Raw genomic sequence first — 26,490 nt, 5'->3', positions numbered from 1 at the left:
TACTTAAATGTGGACAAGTTGGACCAGCTGTGTAACAGTCAATGCTTCTACAGTAATAAATGTTGACAGCAAAAATAAAAAGAATGCATTACTGAGACATCATCAAATGAGCCCTGTCATTACATGGAAACTCCACCCTGTATAAGCTTGTCAAAAAGTGTTACTGTAATCCTTTGAGAAGCCTCCTCCTCAGGCAATGGAGAAAAAATGTTCAGGATCGGCCCAGAACAGGTGTGTTGTGCTGTAATGCCAGGACTTAATCACGTATCTCTTCACATTAATCTCACAAAGGAACTAACTCGGATCTATTTGGGCCCATCATGCCATGCTGAGATGATTACTTAACTATCCAATTAAAGCAAGCAAGCTAACAGGGTGTTTAAAAATGGACATTCCAGGGTGTATGATATTTTACAATTATTATTTGTTTTCTTAAGTCCAGCACCAGGCACTGACACTTAAGAGGAACTGATACTATGTGCTCTTTTCAAAGTCAGTCCCTGAAAAATCTCAGTTCACACCTTGATCAACAGTGGCAGAGGCTTGTTGTCCCTGCTCTGAGACACCCCCTTTCGCTTACAGGAGAAACTCCTTAGTGGAGTTTTTTTCCTCTTTGCAAAAATCCCCAACCCCACTGCCTGAACAGCAGTTAAGGTATCAACATTTGTAGCGTGGGCAGGAGGACCAAATGTGGTTAGAAAAGGAAAACATGTCCATCAGATGTATGAAATCGTTAGTGTAGCCTCAGAGTAAGTTTGCATACACAGCCTGAGGTCGGACTCCAGACCTGAGACCTGACTGACCCGACAAGGGTGGGACTGTATCCCGGCCAACTGGCCTCACTGCTGTTAGTGCCATGGAACACACCATTTCATTCTCCATCGGCCACTTCTTATCAGAAGTGCCACATGAGCACATCAGTATGCTGCTGATCATATTTTAGTAACAAGTCACAATGGCAATTTAAGTAGCAAACTTATAAAAGCAGACAGCACAACAGCTAGACCGGGTATCTACAATAGCATGTCAACAGTGTGGTTCAGAAGGGGCAGGAGGTTTCCAAAATGTCATCTGGTCCCCACAGCTGACAGGCAGCAGGCAATGGGCCCAGTGGTTCATGACTGACCCAGAAGCCTTGGAGGGGCTGGGAAAAGAATGGGAGAGCAGATTGATCTCCCTTTAAGAAAGTTTGGGAGAGAAAATGGGTGTCTAAATTACACAGCACCGTACCTCAGGACAGGTACGCTGGATTACGATGAGTACGCATACGCATCTCCGTGTTTTTAAGGTATTTCTTTGGAAAGGAAGCAAGAAAAAGCTCAATCAAACACAATATACAAATGTAAAAATTGAATCCAATTGCTGGTTAAATGACAGTATTTTAGCACTTGACATAGAAATATGCCCCAAATTTGCCTAATTAAAATTTTATGAGGCTACACCAGTAAGTTTTACCAATACATGGTGAATACAAAAGCACAGGATTTAGCTAACCATGCTATTACCACCAGCTAATGAAGTGACTCGCTTCGCTCAGGTGAGATAAGTCAGTGATGCTGTTCTGAGCATCCTGCCTACACCATCAGTCAATGATCAGTGACAGGGAGCTGACTGTGAAGTGATGCCTGAGCAGCTACAGCCATCATCACAGCGATTACCTGTGCCGTAGCTGGCAGTGGTAACAGTCATCCTGTACCGAAATAACCATCAGAGGGCACTGCAAAACATGCTGTGCTGAACAGAAGTACGGATAGCTGTGTTGGAAGCTTTCATGTGCATGCAAGTTAAAAACCCAAAGTGGAGAAGTTCAGCTGCATAAACTGACTCATTAATGATTTCATGCTGTTATTTACAAGTGTTTCCAGTTCTCTCTCACACACACTTCTGTTTACAGCAGAGCTATATAGCTGACTTCTCTTTTTGAAACACAAAAGAATTTTCTGCTTATCATCTTGTGGTTTTATGATGACTTACTATTGCTATTAAGAAAACAGTAACAGAAACCGGACTCTGTATCCTGTTTGCTATTGTAATATTTAGGGAAAAATTGCACCAACTGCAGTAAGACCTTAAATGAAAAGAAAAGGCGTTGATGTTTGAACACTCGAAGTTGTCAAGTACAAGACTTACAAGAAAGCTACATGTTCTATAGCAAACCACAAACAGGCAATATTTTTTTATCAGGCTAAAGCCCTCTATTGAACAGACTGCTTGTCAAATACGCCCTCTCTGGAATAGTAATTTCATAAAGCAAGGTTATTTTTTGTTTTTAAACTTTCTGCTTCAAAGGCGAAAGTGTCTGAGATCACCTTTTCAGTGTGCCTGTAACAAGTGGAGCCAAGGTATAAGTAAATATTCTATTTGTGTATAGAACCCATAGCATCTAGAAATCTGCCCCTGAAGTTTATGAAATTTTCCATTAGTTTTCTGAATGTCAAAGTGTGTTAGAAAAAACTCCCATTGGGGAAGAAATGTCACTGGTGCTCTCAGTGGCAGAAAAACAAAAGGAAATGTGAGAAAATACTACAGAATACTACTTGGACAAAGGTAGATTTTAGAGGAATGTAGAAAAATTAATTTTCCATTCTCCCTACATAAGAAGTCAGGAGACATCCGTATCACCACCATGGGGACATATGTTACTGGACTGTCACTGTTCTTGGCCATCCAGCGAAGGAGTGACAGCAGCTCAGGATGCAGAAGCCAGTTGCTGGTTCTGTGATCATGGCCTCAAGGCTATCGCATCTTCTCTTTAAGATTTGTTTCCCTTACACCCAGACGTTTCTCAGTTGCAAACCCACTTGGTTTTATCCTCTTAAGACACGTCTATCACTATCTCACCTGCCCCCACCTTCCTCTCCCCTAAATACTGATGTTCCGTGCTCTGGACAACTGTTCTGGTCTCCTGCTCCTCCCTCTGTTCCAATCCTATCACTCCCCTACTTCTAAGTTCCTTCTCCTGCCCCTTATCTGCTCTTATCTCTCTGTCTTCATATGTTTTTCTTTTCTTCTGTTTTTCTTCCTTTCTATCAGCTTTTATAGTTTTCAGTTCTGAATGTTTACTTGGAACTCATCTGTGATGTGAATTTTACCTTCTTATTAAAGCATTAAAAAAAACCCCATAACTGACATATTCCTGTTAAAATGCAATAAAAAATTCAATTATATTGTGACTTGGATTTTTGTTATAATCCCCATATTAAAATTTGTCTTCTGTATTAACAAAATTAAAGTCAATTTCTTTACCAATGAATTATAGGTAGCATAAATAAATAAGAAAAAATGAACTACAGATACTGTGCAGGTACCATGCCTTCATATTATTATAACCATAATCGGTAAATCTCATAGTAATGAGACAGAAGATTTAAATGTGAAGAATGTGTTTAGTGAATTATTGTCAATCAATGTCTATACAGCAGGATAAGAATAATCTTGAATGGCAACACAACTATTATTATAAATTCTTAAGTACTTCATTACTTCAAAATGTCACTCTTAATTTATAGAGTAACAGATAAACATCTTTCAACTGTATACCTCACTGTGTCTACTTCTGTGTAATTGAAACACTGTTTTTGAAGAGTCTTGTCATCACTTACCCATTCCGCATTGTTCTGAATGGTGATTCAGTACCGGCGTCGTTCTGGATTGCTTTTCAATCCCCTTTTAAACGTATACATCAATTTTTGTTTTCTACCTATGACTTGGAGCTGGTCATTGGGAAAAAATCTGATGTCGTTTCCTTGTATGAGTATATTAAGCTTTATAATACCACTGTAAATGTAAACAGTTACTCATGACTAATATTTAGAAAAAGGAAGCAAACTGAAAATGACAAGACCAATAAGAAGGAGGTTTTTTTGAGACCCCTAAATAAATACCCAAAGGAGACAATGTTTTTAATTTCTGATGATGGACAAGACACTAAAACACATCACACCCAACTTCACTGGCTAAAGAAACATCTGGTCAATTTTCATCCCCAGTGATCTGTGGAAGCCAGTAGGTATCTGCAGTAACTTTGAATGCTCACCTCATCCTTTATGTCTTCCTGCTGCTGGGCACTGAAGATCTCCATTGCAGCCATCAGCCTCATCATTAGCTCATCCACTGTTGTGTTACCTAGCAACAAAGGAAGATAGCTGAACTTCATATCATTAAAGTTATTAAACAAAAAAGAAGTAATTTTAGAATTAATCCATAAGAAATAGCCAGACTTAAGTAAAAAAAAAAAAAAAAAGAGAGAGTAGAAAATGCAAGTATCTCAGCAGAATGCTTTTCATTTGCCTTTTTATTGAAAATTCAGAATTATTTTTACAAACAAATGTTGATCACAGGCTAAAATTTTAGGTGGTTCAAATCTGAACAATTGCTTTTGTGCTTTCACGGAATAACTATTTTTTCTTTTAATCACTGATGTTAAGGGAAAGTAATATATCTGGGGCTCCCTGACTTGAAATCAATTTCACAGTTTTAGAATTCCCAGGTATAATCAGGGAGACTGAAGCAATTGCTTAGTCATGTAACAAAAGGTAGGACGTTGGCAGCAGCATCCAAGTGGATTGGTTTAAAAAAAGATGGAAAAAACCAGAATACAGTAATCAGATGTGTGCGCATGCATTTTTATTCAGGTATAGCTAGTAGTAAAATTTAAAATATTATAATATATTCTCTTCAGTGTATTTACTTCTGATAAAGCTTGTAAAGCTAATAATAGTGTAAAAGTAAGTCACCTGTGTATATATCAAGACATACAGCACATGCATAGGAAAATAGATACCTCTTCATATTTTTCCTACCATCATGCCTCCAGTCTTCAGTAAGACTGAAAGATTAGTTTAATTTCCTATCAAGATGCACTCAGTCTTTGGTTTCTCTTCCTAAACTGAAGACTAGACTACCCATTAGAGCCACTTGTCATGGTAGTCAAAAGATCTTAGACCATAAGAGATAGTCAAAAACTATAAACTCTTAACATCTGCCAGCCTAAACAGCCTTTGGACCCTAGCAGAACAATACCAGCAAGGGCTAGATTTATAGCTAGGTGACGCTGGTCAAAATTTTAAAAGGAGTAAACTAACCAGAAACCACAGTACCACTAAAGAAAACAAAACTGTCCTCAGTTTCCAACCCCAGGAAAAAATAAAAATCGAAAGCAAACTTAGTCTGCATTTCAATAAATGCCACTGGGACTTAAGTTTCTATATTGTTATATCTCTTCTGTAAACATGCCTTCTCACCCAGTCCTGAAAGGCCCTCATTGTTCCCATTTCTAGCATTTGCTACCTTAGCAGAAAATGTTAACCCGCATGCTACAACACGCATGACTTCAGAAACTACCATTCATTTGAGGGCATATTGTTAAAAGATACCAGTGTCCCAATTCATGGGAAAATAATAAGGACAGCACGCTTGATTTTTGTTAAAGGATAAATTTAAGTAAGGCTGCAATAGATGATAACTTTAGTTTAGTTCAAAAGATTGCAGAAAACCTGACAAATCATTAAAGCTTAATGAATGCAATGAAATAATTCATATTACTTCATAATATAAAGCTGCATTGTGTTATGACTTTGAGCCACCAAGTTGCTAAGACATTTCAGTAATTTAAGCCAGTAAACACCGCCAACTTCAGTAGGATAACAGGTGCTGTACTATGCTGCAGAGTTATAAACCCAAGAAAATCTGTTTATAAGATTATTTGTATGAAATAAGTTTTATAAGTGACAGAAGTATCATGAATTAGTGCTGTGCTGTACCTTGAACTGAGAAGAAAAATCTATGCAAAGTTAACAATTCTGTTCATAGGAAGGAGGAGCACTGCAGATTCCTCAAGAAAATTATTAATCCCATATGCAGAAAGAAACAGTAATGCTGTCTGCAAAAGGCAGTATTTCATGAGGCTGAATTTCCTCAGGAAAATAAGGAGATTAGAATAAAGATTGCTAGATATAAGCAATAAATAAATGAGGACACAATGTCATAAAGGGAAGCTTGTGGAGAAAGCAGAAGAAACGAGAGGCAGCTATTCTTTGATGTATTTTAATTTGAAGAGTTACTGAGAACAGCAGTCAAAGGGCATCACTCCACATCTAAGTCATCTTGCTGTCGGTGATATCAGAGGAATGATTATGACAAAGAACTGCTCATGTAAGCCAGAAAGCTTCATTTATGTGAAATCATATTAGTAACTTAAATTCTGATCTGATTTGGGGTCTCCACACAGCAGGCAGGTCTGAAAAAGCAACTCATGTTCAAATATTCACCCACTACATGCAACAGGAGTCCACATATTAACAAGGAACTACACACAAAGAGCTAAATGCATTCAGGCACTACACAAAAAGTGCAGCCAAAATCTTTAGGAAATCAGGGTTATATCTGGATATAAATTTGGAAAACTAAGTGTAGCTCCTTATTTAGGAAATCTGGCCTCTACTTAAAAAAATGAAAAACTTAAAGTATGATTCTACTACAGTCATGGCAACTTCAATTCTAATACCATGTTAATGCATTTATGAATAGTAGCTATTTATGTCATGGCAACTGAAAGTTTCTTTTGTGCAATAAGTTCATATTCTGAACATCTTAAAAAAGAAACGGTTAGCAAAGACGCCTAACAGTTTCAATGCTCACATAAGAAATACTTCTAATATAAAGCGAGAACTGTACCTTGTATTACATTCAATACTTCATTAGATGATCGTTTTCCCATAATAATAAGGAAAAGCGGAAACTGGTCTGTCTTCTGAGTTCGAATTGTTTGGGCTACAACACTGCCGAAGTGTCTAGTGCACATTGTCAGAAACCTATGTGAGGGGAAAAAAAAAAAAAAAAGAAGTTAATATTGTAGAGGTGGTTTTGAAGTTAGCATAATTATTTTTTAAAAACTAACTTCAGCAGTTCAACTGAATGTTATTTACTGTTTAACATCTAGGCTTCTGCCTTCCATTTTAGAGCTCTTTATCCCTTTTTATGATTAAATTATGAAAATATTTACAAATACGATAGACCCCAGATTGTCTAAATTAAAACAATTAATAACCAGTTGAGACAGTGATTTAATTGATGGAGAATTCCATTTCCTGTTACACTATTCTGCAGGCTATAATTCAAAACTAACTCTCCCTAAATAATAATGCTAAATCAAGCATTAAAAACTTCTAAAGAGAAGCTAAGTAGAGTCATAATGTAGTAAACATGGTAAAGTATAAAAATAGTATAATTTCATAAGGAAGCATAATTTAATCATGAAAGATCAAGAAATTGTTTTTATCAGTCATAGAATTAAAACGTGGTACTTCAGAATTGTATTTTCTTTTGTACTAGTGCCCTGCCAGTGACATACTTAGCAGTGTGGTCTAAAAAACAATAATTCTAAGCTTTTGACCAAAAAAGCTCTTCGATATTAGCATACAGAAGTCTAGCATTAGTATTCTTAACACGATCTTGAATAAATGAAAAAACTGATAAAGCTTTTCTCTTCCATTAGAGGACTGTTTGAAATTAGCATTTCTTTCAAGAGAAAAGGGTAGCTTATGATATGTTTTCAGATCTGATGGTAAAAAGTAAATGTCATAATAATAATGAATTATGAAAGACCAAATGCAAATATAGAATGCTTTAATAAGATCCAATTTAATAAAGTCTGTAAAAATAATGGACTTTTAATAACACGGGTCACAAAAGGCAAAACAGTGGAAATTCTGAGGACTAGCCACTGGTACAGGCTTATTAATTCTTAATTATGTTCATGAAAGGCAACTTAAATCGTGTGTTTTCTTATGCCTTATGATAATATTTTAGGTAACAACTACTCTGAAATGTATGCTCTAACTGAAGAGCAAAGTCCTGTTGTCACATGCATTAGAAGCCAAATCTATTTGAAAAGACAAACTGCATTAAAATGTCAAGTGCTCCAAGTAATTTCTTCTCAAAGATATTGAAAAGATTCAAAACTGTATTTTTTTTAATCTATATGTAGTATCTAATAAAGTGGCTAAAAATTGATAAGCCTGAGGAGTACAACATTGGGCTTGTTTGAGGCATCTGAAGTATAAAAAAACCCCAAACAACCCTTTTCAGAGACAATTTCTAGTGTAACTATAGCCATAGTGAGTATTTCAAAGCCATAAATGTTACTGGCAAGTACCTCTCCTTGCTTCCTTGATTCTGTCTTTTGCAATTCAGAACGATCACACACAGAAACAATGTCAAAACCACCAAATAGAGACTGCTATATCAGAAATAGCTACGTAGAGACATACCATCTGGTAAAGATAAAATAAAGTGTCTGTAAAGTCTGGACATATAAACTCTTTAATCTAAATAATGTTTTTTGATGTTTGATTTTCAAGGTGGGAACACATAAGTGAAATCTTGGCCTCAAAGAAATCAGTGGTGATCTTCCACGGCAAAATGACTTATGTGAGTTCAAGGTTTCACTCCTGGAAGTAATAAAGACAGTGGACAAGTGAACTGAATTCCTGAAACTTGTGTATTAAAACTGTTCAATGGTCTTCAACACACCACAGAAGAAAAGTGCTCAAGTTTCATGGGAAAACAAAATATGTAACTGAGGTGAAAAAGTGCTGTAGAGAATAATGTTAGAAGAAAGAAAACTAAAGAGACTATTGTAATAGTTGCACTAGTCAAAGGTGTTGGTTTTTGTTTGGTTGGGTTTTTTTAATCAATTCTGTATTTAGTCAACCCATAACTCAGACACAAAATATGCTTTTATAGGTATGGGTTTTGTATGCAGAGAATTCTGAATGAAGTCTGTATTTCTGTCTGTTAAAAGATTTCCCAAATTTTTTTTTTCCAGGAGATGAATTTTTACATGTGGAACTTCTGGCTGACTATACAGAACCTAACAGATTATGATACCTCAGGGTCCTCTATAATCAAGGCTGGGAACAGGTTTCAACTCCCTGGCTTCAGAGGATGGCACGTTGTGCCAGGCTGTTGTAAGGGTACACGTACTTTCCTGGTTGAGTGACAGCAGAAAAGATGCCAACATCTCCCATCATGATGCTTTTTTTTTTTTTTCTTGGGGCCACTTCTTACAGCCACTGGTGCTCTTTTCAATCATCTCCCTTCCTCTGCTGCTGTCGCGATTGGCTCAGCTCACAGGGACAGCAGCCAGCTCGCTCATGTACCAGTTAAGAGCAGCTCATGCCGATTCTGACCCAAATGCCACAGATTTGCCACCACTATCATCACGCAGCCTTTGTCTTTCTTGGGGGAGGAATGAGAAACAACTCTTCATCTTCAACTTTCAATAATGAATGTCCAGATTACAGCACAGGCAGCTGTGATGAGGATGTTCGTGGGGGATGAATGACCAGCCAGTGGTTATCAATGTGTATCTTCAGAGCAGAGCAAATACACATGAGAAACTCTTCTCACTAACATGATCCATCAAAATAGATCCTGCCCTTTGGAACCAAGTAAGACCCCACTTGTCTGTTGAACTAAAATGTAGTAAAGCCAACAAAAATGTGAAGGTAGTCAAACGATGCAACACTGAATACAGAGATAGCAGCAGCAGTCTCCAACACCTGCATTGTGTAACTCCTGTTCACCAGCAATACTCACTCACACACGTGCTCTTTGCCAGGTCAGTGGTAAGAGCTCAGCAATTACTCATAACACATCTCTTCTTTTCATTTCACTAGATGGGTAGGAATTGAATTTTCATTCAAGATCCCCATTCAGTTTTTTTCGTGCCTTTTAATAAGATTTTGAAACAACTAATTTTGCATTTTTTTCCTTTTCTGCCTTTACTGATTCTGTATTTACAGACCTTTTTACTTTCTTCTACATTTATATCCAGCAAAAAAAATATCTCTGTACTAATATTTACTGTCAGAATTATGTGAGTAGGACCAAAACAATTTGGTGCAATAACCAGCATCTTACTCTGTACATCACTAACAAGAGATTTTCTTACTTTCATTTAAAAAGAAGCATGCCAGATCTTTCAGTGGCATCTCCAGAGCTGCCAAGAGAACTGCCTGCGGAGTGCATCAAAGAGGCAGATGTCCCTCTGGGGAGAACTGTTTTCCACAACATGCTGGATTACTGTGATCTCCAACCAAAAGTGGAAATAGAGGAGTGCTGCCAGAAAAGGAGGGCAAGTGGCACCCTACTAGTCCTTTTATTTTTAAATTATAAAAATATTCAAGGAGGGAGAAATATGAGAAAGGCAAAAAGAGCATTTTATGAAGGAAAAATCAATTTTAAAAAAATCTTGAAAGTTACAAGAATAAAGTTCATCAAGAAAAGTAATAGTTTTGGCAGACAGCATCATTTCTTTACTACTTTCATAACTTGCTAGCAATGAAACCAGCAGTTATTAAAGCTGCAGAATAAACACGGACACTGACCATGGCTTGACAAATACAGAAACAAACCCTTAAAAAATTACAAACTTATCTGTGTCTAGGAATTAATACCTACTCAATCTACATTAAAAAAATTTAGACACAGTTCACTCCTTAGTTAAAAGCTGCACACAGGAAAAATTATTCTGGTGAAATGAAGATGTTAATTTGGGGGGTTGCTGATCACTGCACAACAGTTATCTCTCCACGTGCACTCTGAGAACTTGTGCAAAGAGTTATCATGTTTGAACCCCATTAGTTTCCCAGAGAAGAACGTTATCATTATCTACCACCTAATACATGACACTTTATATTAAAATTCACTCCTGGTATAACTTTTTTTCAATTTTATCATAAAATGCAATTTATTTAATATTACTTTAAAAAAGCTCCTAGAAGGCAATTATGAAAAAAATAACAGCTTTAAAAATCTACTGAAAAAAGTTTAAAATATTATTGAGTCTCAAAACTGAAAGGAATACTTACTACAACTGAAGTCTGTGGTCTGCCATAGCTCCTGATCTCAGATATGCTATGTAGAACTTTGTAAATGCTGAGGTTTAGCAATGATATGTTTTTGTGAGAACATGCAGCTTTTAATATTTAACAAAAAAAACTGGCCATCTCTGGCCAAAGTGCTGATCTCAAAAGTGTTGATCTCGGAGCTCAATTTTTTTTGATCTCTGGAAAGCTTTTGCTCTATATGATACCTATTTACACCACAAAATATGTATTGCCTTTTGCGGGGGGAACCCAAAGGAGAAAGCCAACCCCTAGGTGGGAGATGGCAGCTATTCCTGACGGAAGGCATTTAATCATTTTATAAAGAAACAATGAGATAATACCAGTCATTGTATCTCCTGCTCATGTATTACGTTGTTTCATATTTTGTTATTCATCCCTCCTTACCACACCATGAATACGAACAAACAAACAAGCTATCATGTTAAATACTTTAGAAAAATTTAAGTATTCCTTTAATAATTCAATTTAATAATTTAGTAAGCTAAGAGCATCTCTGGTGCCCAGTCCCTAAAGGGGGCACAAGGCAGAGGCGTTCGCTGGCTCCCAAACTGTCATGTTGTATTTTCCAACGTGAACTAGTTCAAAGTGATTCCTACTTGTACCTAGTGGAGGAAGAATTTACAGAGATTTGAAGAACTGAAGAGGAATTAAAGGAAGACCTCAGCAAAGAATGGATGATTCATGCAAATCCTCTTCCATACAGAAAGAACTCTGCTCTCAAATGTATGGATAAAATGTATTAAAATAAATATAAAAAATTGCATAGGGTTTTAGATCAATTTTTCCTTATTTTCTATACCAACATAACAGAGATCTGGTTATTTGTTACAATCTTACTCATATAAATATTCCTGTAGTTACTTTTAATTATTACACACTGGTGGGAAAACTTTGGAAAAGTTCTTTCTAAAATGAGGCACTTTGGCACGTGGTGCTCTCTGTGCTTCTTGCAAAGGACTTTTTAACAGAAAGGCTACACTGGAGATGGTTTATGCTATATCATCTCAGGCTGAAGTCCTGCTCAAAAAGCAGCAGCAGGACAAAATCTGATAATCTCTTCTAAAATATCTATTTCCTTTCAGTCTGAACTGGTGTTCAGTCCACAATCAGGATGGATTTTGGGCCAAAAAAAGTGTGATTTATTTATGGCCAGATACTTCCCAAGGCCAACCTTACTTTAAGAAACTTTAAAACTTCAGAAATTGGTGTGAAAAAAATGTAACTTCTTTCTTGAGCATGAAGAAAACAATGATGAATATTAAATATGCAATATGTCTGATTATTTTTAATAGTTATATACTGTGCAAAGTCAACATAAAATTAACATTAAAATGTTAATGTAAAAATAACATTTTTGTATTAGGCATTTACATTTTTTAAAAAAGTAAAACCTGAGGCCACGAAAAGGTATATAAAAATAAGCTTGCTATCCACAGCCTCCATAATACAGAATCTTACCCTCATTGGTAGGGTCATAACTGTTGACTCAAACACAAGTGGGAATGAGCAACAAATACGAAGCATGTTTTAAAGCTGTATAAAGCAGCCTGAATCAAATGATGTGGATATCCTCTTTAGTACCCACACGTTAAATATCCAGGGATTCAGGTGTAAAAAGCATGGTTTTACCCACTTTTTCTTTATGCGAGAGTAAAGGCTAGATGAGCGGGTTATCTATCCCTTCATAAAACATGGAAGATCTAATTTCATCCTGCAAGGTTCAGACAGATTAGGTAAATACATTATAACCCCATTTAGTCTAAAATACACCCCCCTAGAAACTCATTAATCCATCCTTTCAGTACCATTGGACACCAGACAAAATCATTGGTAAAAGTATAAATAAAATATACCTGGACCCTTTGTTAAAATGCTGTACTAGAAAAAGAAAACACAAGATGCACTTGCATATCAGGGATAGTTTTGATTATTGCTGACCATATTAGAAAGCCATGTAATATATGATTTGCTAAGGAATATCCAAGGCTTGCTACAGGTAGATTTAATAATAACCTGCATAAGAACAGAGAGTATGCTGAGTTACTTTATAGAGGTTAGTAAAGTGGGAGAAGCTACAAGCACACTGAAAGTCATTAAAAGAATTCAGATTAATCTTCACAAATCGGAGAAATGTCCTGACAAGTAAAATGCAATTCAACAAGGTCAATAAAAGTCTCCAAGTAGGAGGCACAATTGCACAAATACAGAACGAGAATCAAGCAGTAAGGGAAGAAGAAAAGTAATGATGTGAAGAAGACAAGCATCATACTGGGGTGAGTAAACAGAAGTGTGGTTTGTACAACATGAAATGATCCTCTTTCTGTATTTAGCACTGAGAAGGCAGTTTTAGGCACAGTGCACCAGTAAAGATGTGGACCAATTACAGAAGGACCATATGAAGGTTGCAATAACAAATGTCTATGAAAGGACAAGCTACAAGGAAAGGCCGAAGGAATCACAGTTGCTCAGTTTAAGAAAATTGCAGGAAAGCGTAATAGCGCCATTTAAGTCCAAAGAACTGCCTACTGAGTGAACCAAGATATAATTGCCATTGATGGCTGCAAGAGAAACTTCAGTTAAATATTAGCGTGAACTGCGTAAAGGGAGTGAAAGTCAAGTACTGGAACTAGTTATGGAGAAACGCTGAGAAACCTCCCTCACACCAAAGATTAGATCGGACAACCATCAGTCAGGAATGAGGCAGGTGCAGTTGAACCTCTGGGCCAGGCACGGACTGAACGCTGTTATCTGCAGCTCCCCAAGACTCACAGACAGTCAGAACAGTAACAAAAAGAAGAGGCGAGAGGTCAAAGCAGAGTCATCCTAACCTAAAGGAAGAGGATGGGCATCTGCACATCTGCAAGGATCCTTTGTCCCAATCCGGCACCCTGCAGTACCAAGGAGATCCATTCAGCCTTTCAGCTGTGTTTCGGTACAAACAATTCTGACTCTGCCAGCACAATGATTTCTTCTGACTGTTGATTTAGATGCATGGATACAGCTAAATTTCTCTACAGCTTCAATTCCACCCGGCATTAGACTTCACTGGTGCAGTTGTGGACTCCTGTAGTGTCAGATGGACCTGTGAATGACTTCTTTCTCCTTCCTCAAAACAGGCCAACGAGACTGTCTTGACTGCCTGTTCTTCTGCCTTCACCTTTTTTGCACAGGACACTACAGTTTTATTCATTCACCTTTTCTGCTCAACAAGCTTAATAAACTAGGCTGTAGTTTGAGTACAAGGGGGATAGAACTTGCTTTAGGATTTTGTTTTATAGTGGGGACTTAAAATATATGCTTACAAATTTATCAGTTAATTCCTGTGGTTTTAATTTTTTTTTTTTTCAGATGACCTTAAAGCATTGCTATAGGCATATAAAATGAAAATCTTAATCACATCAACAGAGAGACTGTTTTCTATTTATAGTTTAATATTATGGAGACATCCATATTTTACTAATCACGATCAGATTAAAATGCATTCTCTGCTGGTTTTCAGTTTTCCAAATTTGGACATTTTTAGACTACTAACATGAAATTACCTTGAAGCACATCAATATTTAAGCAGGGAGAGTTTACCTTTTCTGGTGGGTGTATAATAAACAGTTTAACCATCATCTATATACAGGCTGTTTTGTTCTCCATCTAAAGAGACAATCACCTTTTATCCTCTTCCTTTTTTCTTTGTTTCAGTGCTATTAGGAAACTATTCACAAGTGCAACCCCAAACAATACTATGCAGTAATTATGACTAGATGACAAAGAGATGTGAACAATTACTGAGCCCATTTTGAAACCCTACACTAATAAAGTCATTAGATGCTGCCCTTGCCATGAGCCTTCTAAAAGCTTCTGAAGTTACAAGAACACACAGCATTGTTCGTTAGGACAATCGCTGCTGGCAGAATGCAAACCTTGAGTTAAACCATGCTGCAAATTGATCTTGACATTCTGTTAAGACCGCCACTAAAATCAAAAGCAAAGGAGAAAAGGAGAAAATGAGCGGGTGGGATGTAATCATGAAACAGAAGGGTTCCCTCCTCACCTTCTTTCCTCTTCCTCCTCAAAACAAACCATACATAAAATGACGAACTCGCCTAGTGCTTGAGAACCTTTATTTTTAAAACATTAATTAGACTTTTGACCTGTTTTTATTGAGTGGCACTGTATTGCTATTAAAGTAAATTAAATAAAATATTGCAAAATACAATAGAAAAGGTTTTCACACTGTTCTGTGAAACCTGTTAAGGATTTAGTGCCTAAAGAACACATCCAACAGTTTTGCAAGCAACATGCACAAAATCTACGGTCACTCCTGAAGAGGCAGTGAGAAATTAACTCACCAAGTCCAGCTCTCACAGACCCCACACCTGCAATATATTTGCTGAAGGATCAAATAGGATTGGGGAGCTGGAGTAATATGGTCAACTGGTCTTCATCCAGGCATGCATCATTCAGTAGGTTAGTATTAAGGGTCAGCAACTGTGAATATGGCTAATTACTTGATGACGGAAATTGCAGGTGAAGACAACCTGCTGCTGAGAAGCGCTTTAGTCCATTAACTCTTTCCTAAGCTTAAGCAAAGTGAAAAACTATCATTTGAACATTAAAACTAACAAGTACCTGTCATCAGAGCTGAGAAAAGTTGGGAACACCTTGAAATACAGCGCCCAAGGGCAATGATATCAAAAGCCAAAAAGCTGCTACAGACATTCGAGTCACTGTTTCATGGTTTTGGCATTGCTTTGCATGGCAAACACTAGTACATTGGAAATCTGTTAATATTATGCATAATCTATGTTTGTAAATGCTGTGTGTACAAACATATGGGTATGTGTACATGTGTAGGTATATATGTATGTATAGATATTCACTATATATCAGTCCTGGATATAAATGTATTACATTAGTGTATATTAATGAATTAACAAAAACAATTAGGCATGTGCTTGCATACATATATATACACCTCCCATAAACATGCACATAGTTATATTAGAATAATGGTATTTATTCAACTCTTTGAAGTCAGAACGTGCCAGAACTATAGCTGCTCATGTCTGGTTCTTCTGCTTATCTATCCCATAACCTCTCTGGAAACCTGAGGAATTGTTTAGCCCATGCGATGGCCAGATGCAGCTAGTGAGCTGCTGCAGCCACGTGCTTGGACCAGAAGGTAGGGCCAGAATTGTCAACACCACTGCTGTCAAATACCACTGCTACTGCCCTGACACCTCCCATGAACTTATTTCTGCTGTTTGAAGTGGCATGGTAGATCTCCATAGCAAGCAATGGAAAGGAAATGGTGATTTTTAAGCTCATGATTCACCCTAAATTGAGTGGAATATAACAAAAAATTAAAAGATATACCTGTATCTTTGTGGCTTTTGCCCTCCTTTAACCATGCACAACAAATTACAAGAATATTCCAAACAGCTGCTCACTAAAGTCTAAACTATAGGTGATAAAGCTTTCACATAGATTCCTTAACAGTATTACAGAAACACCACATTATTTTCCTAAATGGAAGCTAATTATTTTATTCTATTATTTTGTGCCTTTTATTACGATTTTTTTATTCTAGTAATGAAAAGATTCATAATTTGCAGCACTTACCCAAAGTAATTGCTCCCTTTCCTGCTAACCTTATATCAGAGGCAATTAAAAGCAGTGGAAGCCAAAACAATCCATCCTCTTAACTGTATTAACTAGAGTTCTCCTTCAGTTTGACAAAGTAACAGTCCCGGGTGGCTGTAGTTCAAAATTTTTAAAAGTCTGACTCCCAAAGTCATAATGCTTATGTTCTTGCACTACTGCTGACAGTTAACCTGGCACTTGCACACAGCATTCTACTTCTAGTCCTACCTACAGAACTCTTCACTCTGTTGCAATGGGTGTTGAAGAACAAGACTGCGAGATTCCAGCTGAACAGTGCTAGTGTACAGTAATGAAGGATTCAAAGCGCATCCCATCCCTACATCAGTGTCAGATGAGAATATATTAAAAATCAGGAAAAATGACAAGATTTTGGAGCTGGTTTTGTTCTACGGTGTTCAGGATGGTTCATTAATGAGAAAAATGGAAACTACTACTAAGACTGCTTTTGGAACAGAATGACATCCATAGATGCCAGAAAGAGGACAGTAAAGAGCAAGAAAAAAATCATAATATTCAAGATTTTTTGGCTTGTACAAGGAAAGTATTTATATCAGTTTGAATTTATTCATACTATGCTACAGTACTAAAAACCTGTCTTCTACTACTGACATTGAGGTGTCCCTATTGATTGCTGTAAATAAAGTGGGACTGATTCCTCTGCCTTCTCACCCCGACTTTTCCACTAATGCAATTGTGACGGCACAAATAAGTTGCTCTTGGGCTACATCAGCACGCAAAAAGCAGTTCCTTTTGTTCTTGCCGTTGTCTTCTCACCATTCAAATAAAAAGCTACGTGCTACAGTATTCACAGGGATACGGAACAGAACAGGCTCCAAGACCACTGTCATTGTGTCACATAACGAAGGGTAGTAATTAAACAGAGGTACTGGGTATTTATTTATGGGAATGCCCACAGTGCACTGGCACTTTCCAAAGGGAGAAGGAAGCATCATGCCCCCTCTGAAGAAATCACAGTCTAAGGAGCAGGATGTGACACTAAACACAACCGAGAAATTATTCTAATTCAAGCCAGCGTGCCTTGTTTACCCCTCACTATTTTTTGACCTCACTGTTAATATGACAGTTTCTTTGTTGTTGTTAATAGAAAGCAAAAAATGAAGGCTTAAAAACCCTATCGTACTGCACAATCGGTGACTAGGTTCATTGAGAATAGCTATAAAGCCTTAAACAAGCCCTTTATTTTGTGTTTTAAGAAGTGTCATAAGGAGTTAATAGGACACAGCTGTACAGGCTCTTTCTAATAAGCAGCTTCTGTCGCTTTGGTCACCACAGGTGTCTCTGTAACCTGCAAACTCTTATTACTAGTGTATCAAAGTTGTGCTACTTAATAGATTTCTTTAGTAAAACACAACAAAGCAATTACATGGCTGTTGATCGTCAGTCATAAAAAACCCCTCAAACACAGTTTTTCAAAAGAAACTACACTGCAATTTTTTGTCATTGTAAAATAAAAGAAACTAGAGAATTAAATAGAAAAGCAAACAATAGAACAGCAGGTAGTCAACTGAACTTAGCCACTACAGATGGTTTAGAAATAGTGTTTCCTTCTACACCAACTTGTGGGATAAAAGAAAAGGAGGAGGTTCCTTACTGCCCATGAATGGCAATACCAAAAGACTTAAGCAACTTTCCAGTCTATGTATTTGGTCCCATAAAAGAACCTAGATGTTTCTTTTTGCTCTCGCTCTCTTTTCTTTTTTAAAAAACTTTTTATCTGGTTTTGCAACTGCTTTTTTCCATAATCTTTGACTCTTCTCTAGAATAGCTTAAACTAGAAACATAGCTGCTGATTCGTCCAATGACAAAATGCAGGAGGTCAAGTGAGGAATTCCTGTGAAACACAAGTGTTATTTAAAAAGTGTATTAGAGAAAGAGATTGCTGTTCTCCATGTCCACTTTCAGTAAAGAAATATTAACTATAATTTACATATTTAAGAAAAGAAACACTTGAATGCTCTCTTCTAGCAAGTCACAAAAGAAAGAAACATAAACATGTACTTTTAATTGTTCAATAATCAATCTAATTGTGTGAAAAAGTGGCAACCTTATCCAGCCCAAATGACTGTTGCATCTTTTGTTAAATGTTAGAATAACACTCAGAGTAATATACACAAGCCATTATCCTGGCAAGACGTCATCTTCCGTGTAAATAAAGGTGATGAAATAAGGCCCATGTTAGAAAACCAAACAAGTCTGATTTCTAAATAAAATAAGTATAAACATAGAAACATTATTTTCAATAGATTATGATCAACTGATAAATAACTAAAGAAGAGAGGGGTCTTGATACAAAGGTAAGAAAATTTGTTGGTGACACACAGAAGATGTAGAAGGAAGTGGAATCTACAGTTCTTTAATTTCTTTACTCATCAGCAAGATGATAGCCCCTCTAAGACATAGGATAGCTTTTAATATTAAAACTTATCAAAATATCTGAACATTACCAAAGAAACATTCTGTAAGAAAAATGTAGTTCAAAAAGGTTCATATGAATTGCAAGCTTTTAATTTTTTGCACAATCTGTTTTTAATATTAATCACATGAATGTTATTTTTTGGTAAGATTTTCATTAAAAGTAGTTATTATCCCAGACAGTTCTAATACAGTTACATGTACGTACATACAATTAATTATGGCACTGCAATGCAAAACTGTGAAGACACGTTCCTAGAACTATGTTTGCAAAATAAACTCAGAAAAAAAGAGAGGAAGTAATTTCTTCATCTACTTTTTCCTGCACAGGAATAAGAAGTCACTTTGTAATGAAAACAAGGACGGTCCAATTCTCAGTGAATGTCAGCCAGCACAGCTTCATTGATCAGCTAAGAACGAACATGAAGTTGTTAGCTGAAATAAAGATCAAGCAAGAAAAGATTTGATACACAGAGATAAGGGTCTTCCTTGACAGAAAAGCTGCCCCACTCACAGTCCAAAGAGTCTTACCTTGCTCTGTTTGCTTCTTTTGTCATGTCCCATGCCCAGGTTATGAAATTCTGACTCAGATAGGAAACAATAGATTCAGCACAAAGCATTTGTGAGCAGAAGACGTTGGTTAGTACACTTTCATCATGGTGGAGGTAGATAGCAAGAAGCTTTCTCTGAAAAGACATGAGAAAAAAATCTGTGAAAACTTGCTCAGGCTATTTAGTAATTTAAAATTACTGGTGCAGATTTCTGTGTTAGTACACCCTATGGTGTTTATTGAGAGTGCTGAGTATCTCAACATGCACACACAGGGGAAAAAAACCCAGTAGATTTCAAGTCAAATGGTCTATCCCTCCAAATCTGTAAGCCTTCTCAATGTTTCCTAATATTTTATACATGATTACACATGCTTAGAACATGAAAATAACAACATTTGAATGAAAACCAAAAACCTTATTAACAGACTTAGCTTAAGAAATGAGTGAACTTTTTTGGCTTGCTGCCCAATAAAAATAACATTTGGAACAATTCCCCAAGCAAGGAACACACCTCTTGATACAACAATACCTATGATATAAAACAATTATGAACAACCAGAAAAAATGACAGCATATTGTTATTACCCCATCTGTAGCCAAATAAAGAGGAAAATGAGTAAGTAACAATACAGCTGCCTACAGTCCCAAAGCTTGTGACGCTACATGCTGGATGTTTTGGCAGCTCTCCATCCAGCCGTATGATGTGGGGAGGCCCACAACACATCAGACTCTCACCTACTTCGTAAGTTGATGTGTAGCTGGTCAAAAAGGCCACATGTCAGCCCAGCTGGCTACATCTTCAGTAGAGCTGAGGAGTAAAGTAGCTGCCCCAGCACTGCGAACGTGTGAGACACCACGGAAGGGGTATGGGAGACATGGATCAAAACCCACATTGAGTTTGTGAGTGCTGATATATCTCATCATAGTTACCATGTTAGTGAAGGATAGATGTTGAGGATGGTGTTTGTGGCCTCTTGAAACAAAATATCCAATGCCGTGTTCTTCTGAAACCCTATCAAGTAATATTTGAGCTTCACTGACAGCAGCATAGAGCTGTGTTGTGTCCCCATGACAATCTCAGACCACCTTTTGGAAAGTGAGTCTATGTGTACATAAATACAGAAAGCAGACTGAGAAAAATACAAGGAAACTATGAGCTCGTTAAGGACCACGATCCTCTATCTGGTATTCAATGAATTATAAATACCATTCAGAAAATTACAACTTTCCTTTCCCCAATACACATATATATCATTTACTTTATTTTAAAATCCTACTTAAACATAACTCTTGAGACAATATGGTAAATGCTATTTTCAGACTTTTATTTAAAGTCATTTCAAATCTCTTCATCAGAAGTAACACTGAACTTTAGGTATTGATGTGCATTGATATAGCAAGACATGGGATGCAATTGTGAGACAAGCTGTCTTTGTAAAAAACCTGTACAGCTATCACCTCATATACTGGCTTTGGATAAAACTTAATGACTGTTTATAAAAAGAAGAATACTTTTGAACATTAGACTTTGGGAAAGGGATTAGTAATGTGCATTAATGTTTGTCTAATTTAATTTAAATGTTCTTCAGAACCACGTACACATGTGCCAGGAAGGACCATTAATAAGCCCAACATGCAGAGATCCACATAAGTGCAGCCAACAATGTTGACTGAAACTAAACTTGAAAATCCAGGGCATTGATGCACAATATCAAGCAATAAAACAGCATTTCTGTGGTGATATTTAATTTAAAAAGAAGAAAGAGGCAGGGGAAGATCAGGCACTGTCTGTTTTTGAGGATCAGCCATTCTGCATTTCAAAGCGTCGATCCCTGCAATATCCAGGTTACTGTGCTAGAATCTCGACTATTATATAGCAGTTGTAAGAGAGGGAGGGCAAAGATGTGTTTACTCAGTGATTAGGGCCTTAGAATAAGCCTCTAGCTCCTAGAGAGACAGCTCACCACTTATTCATTTGGACCAATTCACAAAGCCTAGAAAGATTAAACATCCATGCTGAGAAGACAAGCGAATGCAGACGGTGAAAAAGAAATAAAAATTCTTTAAAAACTCTGAGATGACTTCATTATTTTTTCCACAAGGAAACTTTAGGAAAGTGTTTAGTTAGAGAAAAACCCACATTGACCTCTCTCTAAACCCTTAATCTTTCCTTTGTGGTGGCACTGCTTTGTGGTAAGCGGATGGCTTTGCTCTCCTCTTTTCACTGGGAGCAGATAGAAAAAAAAGGCTCTTGAGAAACACTTTTACTTCCAAAGAAACAACCCCATGAAACTGTTAAATATGAGTTTCCATACAACAGAATGTTTCAAAATATGTACAGTTTTAGGCTTAAAGATTTAGGGACAAATTTTAGTAAACAGAACAGGCACATACACAATAGATGTTTACACTAAGCTACTTTACAAGTGAATGTAATTTTTGTTGCAGAAAGAAGTCTCACCATGCAAAGACTAAAATCCGTCACATATAAAAGACTGTACTTGTGTCTGATAATTCATCCAAAATGTTAAGGTCAGGCATAAGCATACTGCTAGGTCAAATGAAGAGGCAGCAGGAGGAACTGAAGTATTGAAACATCATTTTGAAAAATCTTAGTGGGAGTCAGAGATATTTTCTCCCTGGAAAAATGCATTATTGCAAAAGGCTCACAGTTTGTTGGAGTTTGTTGTTGTTGCTGCTGCTGTGTGTTTTTTGTTGTTTTGTTTTTATTTTACTAGCCCATGGTAGTATATATATTTCTAAGCAGGTTTTTGTTGGTTTTATTTCAAGCCTTTGAAAAAACAGTAAATTCTAGGATTCTGTGATGACTAATACAGGGAATTTTTTAGTCAGCACTAATAAAATAGACTTACTAAACTGCTGAACAGTCTTGACTTCCATAAAAGAAGCCTACTAATGGAGCGCGAGTTTGTTCTGTGTCGGATTTCTCAAAAATATGATCACTTGGGTTATATACAGAGCATAAAATTTTAACCAAGAAAAAAATCCAATGACAAAGAAGTTTTACTAGTCGTTATGAAGGTATGGGATACTGAAAAGATTCTAAGTACTGAATAGCTGATGGACTTCCAAAGGGCTTAGGACTTCAGGAACTTAAGCCATCAAAAGATGTATTTTTCAGGGTATGTGGATGTTGAAGACCAGGCAGTCATACACTGGAATTTTCAGAAGGTACCTGGATTTACAAACATACTAAGGAGTGCAAGTCTCACCAATGTCAATAACACTTATGGTCTTAAAAGCTTGAACTCTAAGCTCCAGGTTTCATTTTATTTCAGAGGAAAACAGGCTATGAGAAAGAGGTGCTAACTGTTTTCAGCATCTTGGCTAACTACCTTAAAAAATCCAGACCTTGAGCATTTTTTTCTGCAACCTCTGTTGCATTGAAACTGCTTGAGACTCAGTTAGCTGTGCCTCTGCTCCCTTGCCTCACACACACCACTATGGATTTGCAGTGAAGCGCTGCAACCCTCTCCTGCCTGACCTGATCTGCTGATGGAACACGCCTGGCACACGGCGCCCTGGAAGGAAACGCGGGCTGTAGATGGACACTGCAGTGCAGCAGGGCAGCCCCCCGAGAGGCACAGTCCTCCCAGCTGTAGCCTTCCATCGTGAAACCTCTCTGCCACATCATCCAAAGTATAGCAGCCTCCTGCCACATGAACTGATGCACCTGACCAAGAGATCTAACGTGCACGTACACTCCCCCACGAGACAAACACATTGAAGACCTGTCCTACATACCAAAACAGCTATGCCATCCACTTGGACATTTCTGCATTTTGAACTTCAGAAAAGTTAATGCACTTGTACAGAATTAGAAGAAATGAAGAAGCTGTCACTGAGGCAGAAACAAACACAGATCTTCATGAGGTTGAGAGACTAAATTGATAATCATTGGGTAAAGGGATATCCAAGCTTCTCAGCCAGTTCTCTCAGCCAGTCATAATGTGAATAACTTCGATGCCTCAGAAGAATATGAACTTGAATGAGAATAGCAATACAGTCAGAAGGGTCAGCAAACCACAGACCTGAATAGTTATTTTTGAATCTCAGGTTTACAAATTCAAGTAATGACTGAGACAAAAATATTCATGATCTAACATCTAGTAGAAGCATGAATGTTCTTTCAAGCTGGTAGGCTAATGAATCGAGATCTTAATTTTTCCTCTAGGTTTTTTGTAGTGAGAGCTAATTCAAATGAACAATGGGACACATTTACACATCTTTAAGCCTTTGAAGTGCACAATGTGATCCACATGTCTAAGGTGATCTTGCAATCATATGATCAGCCTTCTTGGACACAGCTATCTATCATGCACAATCCTTTTTTCCCTAAGCAGAATGCAAACCTTTTCCATCACCAAGGCAAAACACCTTTGAATTTACTCCACTTTGAAAAAGGATCAAAGCAGGAATAGGGCAGATGGAGATACATAGGAAGCCTTGTCTGTGTATTACACATAACAGAACAAAACCTGTTGAAGATAAGCATTATTAAATTTCCCTGCACCAGTCAAAGGAAAAGAGACAGACACCAAAGACAGAGAGACAAGGGGCACTAACCCGCCTCCAGCCTTGTAGAAGAGGATCTGAACTAAACTGTACCCCACAAGTTCCTAACGTGGGAGTGAGATGATCCCCATAATCTTCTGATCTGGTCTTTTGCATTATACATGGCATAAGACATCCCTAAACTAATTCCTAATTTAATCTTTCAGTAATTCTATCTTTCAGTAAAACACCTAGTCTCAGAAATCCGTCAGTGACAGAGAATCCATACAAACCACTGTAAGCTGTTCAAAGAGCTAACCACTCTCCCAAGTAAAGGTGTGTTTTATTTCAAGCTTGATTTACTCTACTTTCACCTTCCAACTATTTGATCCTATTATACTGTTGTATCTCTATTTCAATCAATTGAACTTGTAGTGATACCTTACATAATGCAAAGAATATACAGTAATTAAAACCAAACTCAAATACAATCTATAAGTCATGGGCTTTGAAAATGGAGGAAATGTAGAGTATGGCAGACAATTTAAAAAAACTTCCATTATTTAATAAAAAGTACAGAGGATGCTGAAGAGAGACCCATACCCAGGACTAACCTTTCAGATATGAAAGATGAAGCTACCCTTCAGATATGAAGAATAAAGGGTGTGTAGGCACACAGTGAGACTACTAAGCTGGTACGTTGCAGCAAAAATCTCTAAACAATAATTATCCACAAGTACAGAATTTAAGAACGAAAGGACAGAACTGCTAACACACACATCAGGCAAGACTGGAAAGAAAATGTAGGTGACTAACATGGGACTTCACTGGAATTTATGTACTGACATCTACCATAGTGTGGCTGCTTTACTATTCCCGAAAACCTATAGTTATACTTCTATACCTGTCCCCTACAGTTTCAACCAGACCATGTAGATCAGTGTTCAGGTTATTTATGTTTAACTGGAATCCATAAAGTAGTAATTTCTCCATCTAGGACCCTCAGACAGCTCAACTGCAGATGCATTTTCAAAGTACACCTAGGATACACAATATGATCAAACCCCTTATAAAATGTAGGAGTATCAAATCTGACTTGATTTGAAACATGCCTGGAGTCAAAGTAAAAGGTGATGGTGAAGCTGTGCTCCTTGACATCACTCCACAGTATTTAGGGAATAAATGGGAGAAAAAAACATGACAAAGACTAAAACAAAAAGCTGTCCTGCAATTGGAATTCAGCACCTCTCTCTACACAAGGTGGCATATAAAAGACAGATTTCAAATTTCTCCTCTGAAACAAGAAGACTGGAGATCACTCAATGCTGCTTCTGTAATGTGCTGTAACAGAAATCAGAATAATTGTGAATCTTTTTTCTGCATTAAGTTCAGCATGAACTTAATTAGCTGAAATAATAACGAGGGACAGTTTTCTGAGTTACACAGATAAAAATGATACTGCAGAAGGCCCTGTATGAAGGAATATTCTGCTACCACTGGGGGAGGAAGCTTTTATTTGAACATGCCAAATCATGGAAAAAGAACACTTTCTTCTAGGTATTCAGAAAATGAAGTACCCATGTGAGAGGGATGGTCTGCCACTAAATTGAACCTAAAAGACACAATTCAAGGAGAAGAAAAACATGGTTCATTTTCAGTATGCAGGAATATATATTGAGGTGACAATACCAATCTGTGCTAAGAGAGATGTTTCACATATTTATTAAAAGGCAGTGGACAAAAAGGTTGAGAGAGGAGCAGGAGGTGACCCAACAGAGGTATATAAAGATAAGAGCTCCTGAAAAGGTAAAGCAGATGTCTATGTTTTCTCATAATAAAAGAGTAGCAACCACCTATAAAAATGAAAAAGGCAAGCAAGTTCCAGTAAAATAAAATAGTTTCGTATTATTCAAGTAAAGAACTTGGTGACATTCAATATAGCGATTAAGATCTTGTATGAATAACACAGGTAATCCACAGATTCAGAACGCAGGGAATCCACAAACTGCTTTCAGTCACAAAGAAACCTTCCCCAAACATCTTGTTCAAAACTGTCCATTATAAGATTGCTTCCATGGCATCTGGTTTAGGTATTTCTAAGATAGCGTAGGTACTTGAGCAAGAGTAAGATTGTTCTTCATGAAGTATTATAACAGAGAAATGCTTCTTTCCAATTTGCACAATAAGTAGAGGAAGAGGTGGTGATTGATGACAGCCAACATGGCTTCACTAAGGGCAAATCGCACCTGATGAATTTGGTGGCCTTCTACAATGGGGTTATAGCATTGGTGGATAAGGGAAGAGCAACTGACATCATCTACCTGGACTTCTGCAAAGCATTTGACAGTGTCCTGCACGACATCCTTGTCTCTAAATCAGAGAAACGTGTGTTTGATGGATGGACCACTCGGTGGATAAGG

General features: G+C 37.2%; 1 protein-coding gene across 2 annotated transcripts in view; it reads right to left on the bottom strand.

Moving 5' to 3' along the window:
- Nucleotides 1-26,490, bottom strand: part of FAF1 (Fas associated factor 1) — a 172,740-nt gene that overhangs the window by 27,046 nt on the left and 119,204 nt on the right. For both annotated transcript variants that reach the window (XM_074832074.1, XM_074832075.1), the window contains exons 13-15: nt 19,536-19,690; nt 6,676-6,812; nt 4,037-4,125 (exon numbers count right to left, since the gene is read on the bottom strand). In XM_074832074.1, coding sequence (XP_074688175.1) covers nt 4,037-4,125; nt 6,676-6,812; nt 19,536-19,690 — 381 coding nt within the window. The remainder of the gene's footprint in view (nt 1-4,036; nt 4,126-6,675; nt 6,813-19,535; nt 19,691-26,490) is intronic.

Source organism: Strix aluco, chromosome 8, assembly GCF_031877795.1.
Source record: "Strix aluco isolate bStrAlu1 chromosome 8, bStrAlu1.hap1, whole genome shotgun sequence".
NCBI classification, from domain to species: Eukaryota; Metazoa; Chordata; class Aves; order Strigiformes; family Strigidae; genus Strix; species Strix aluco.
This window is presented reverse-complemented; position numbering and strand designations above follow the sequence as displayed.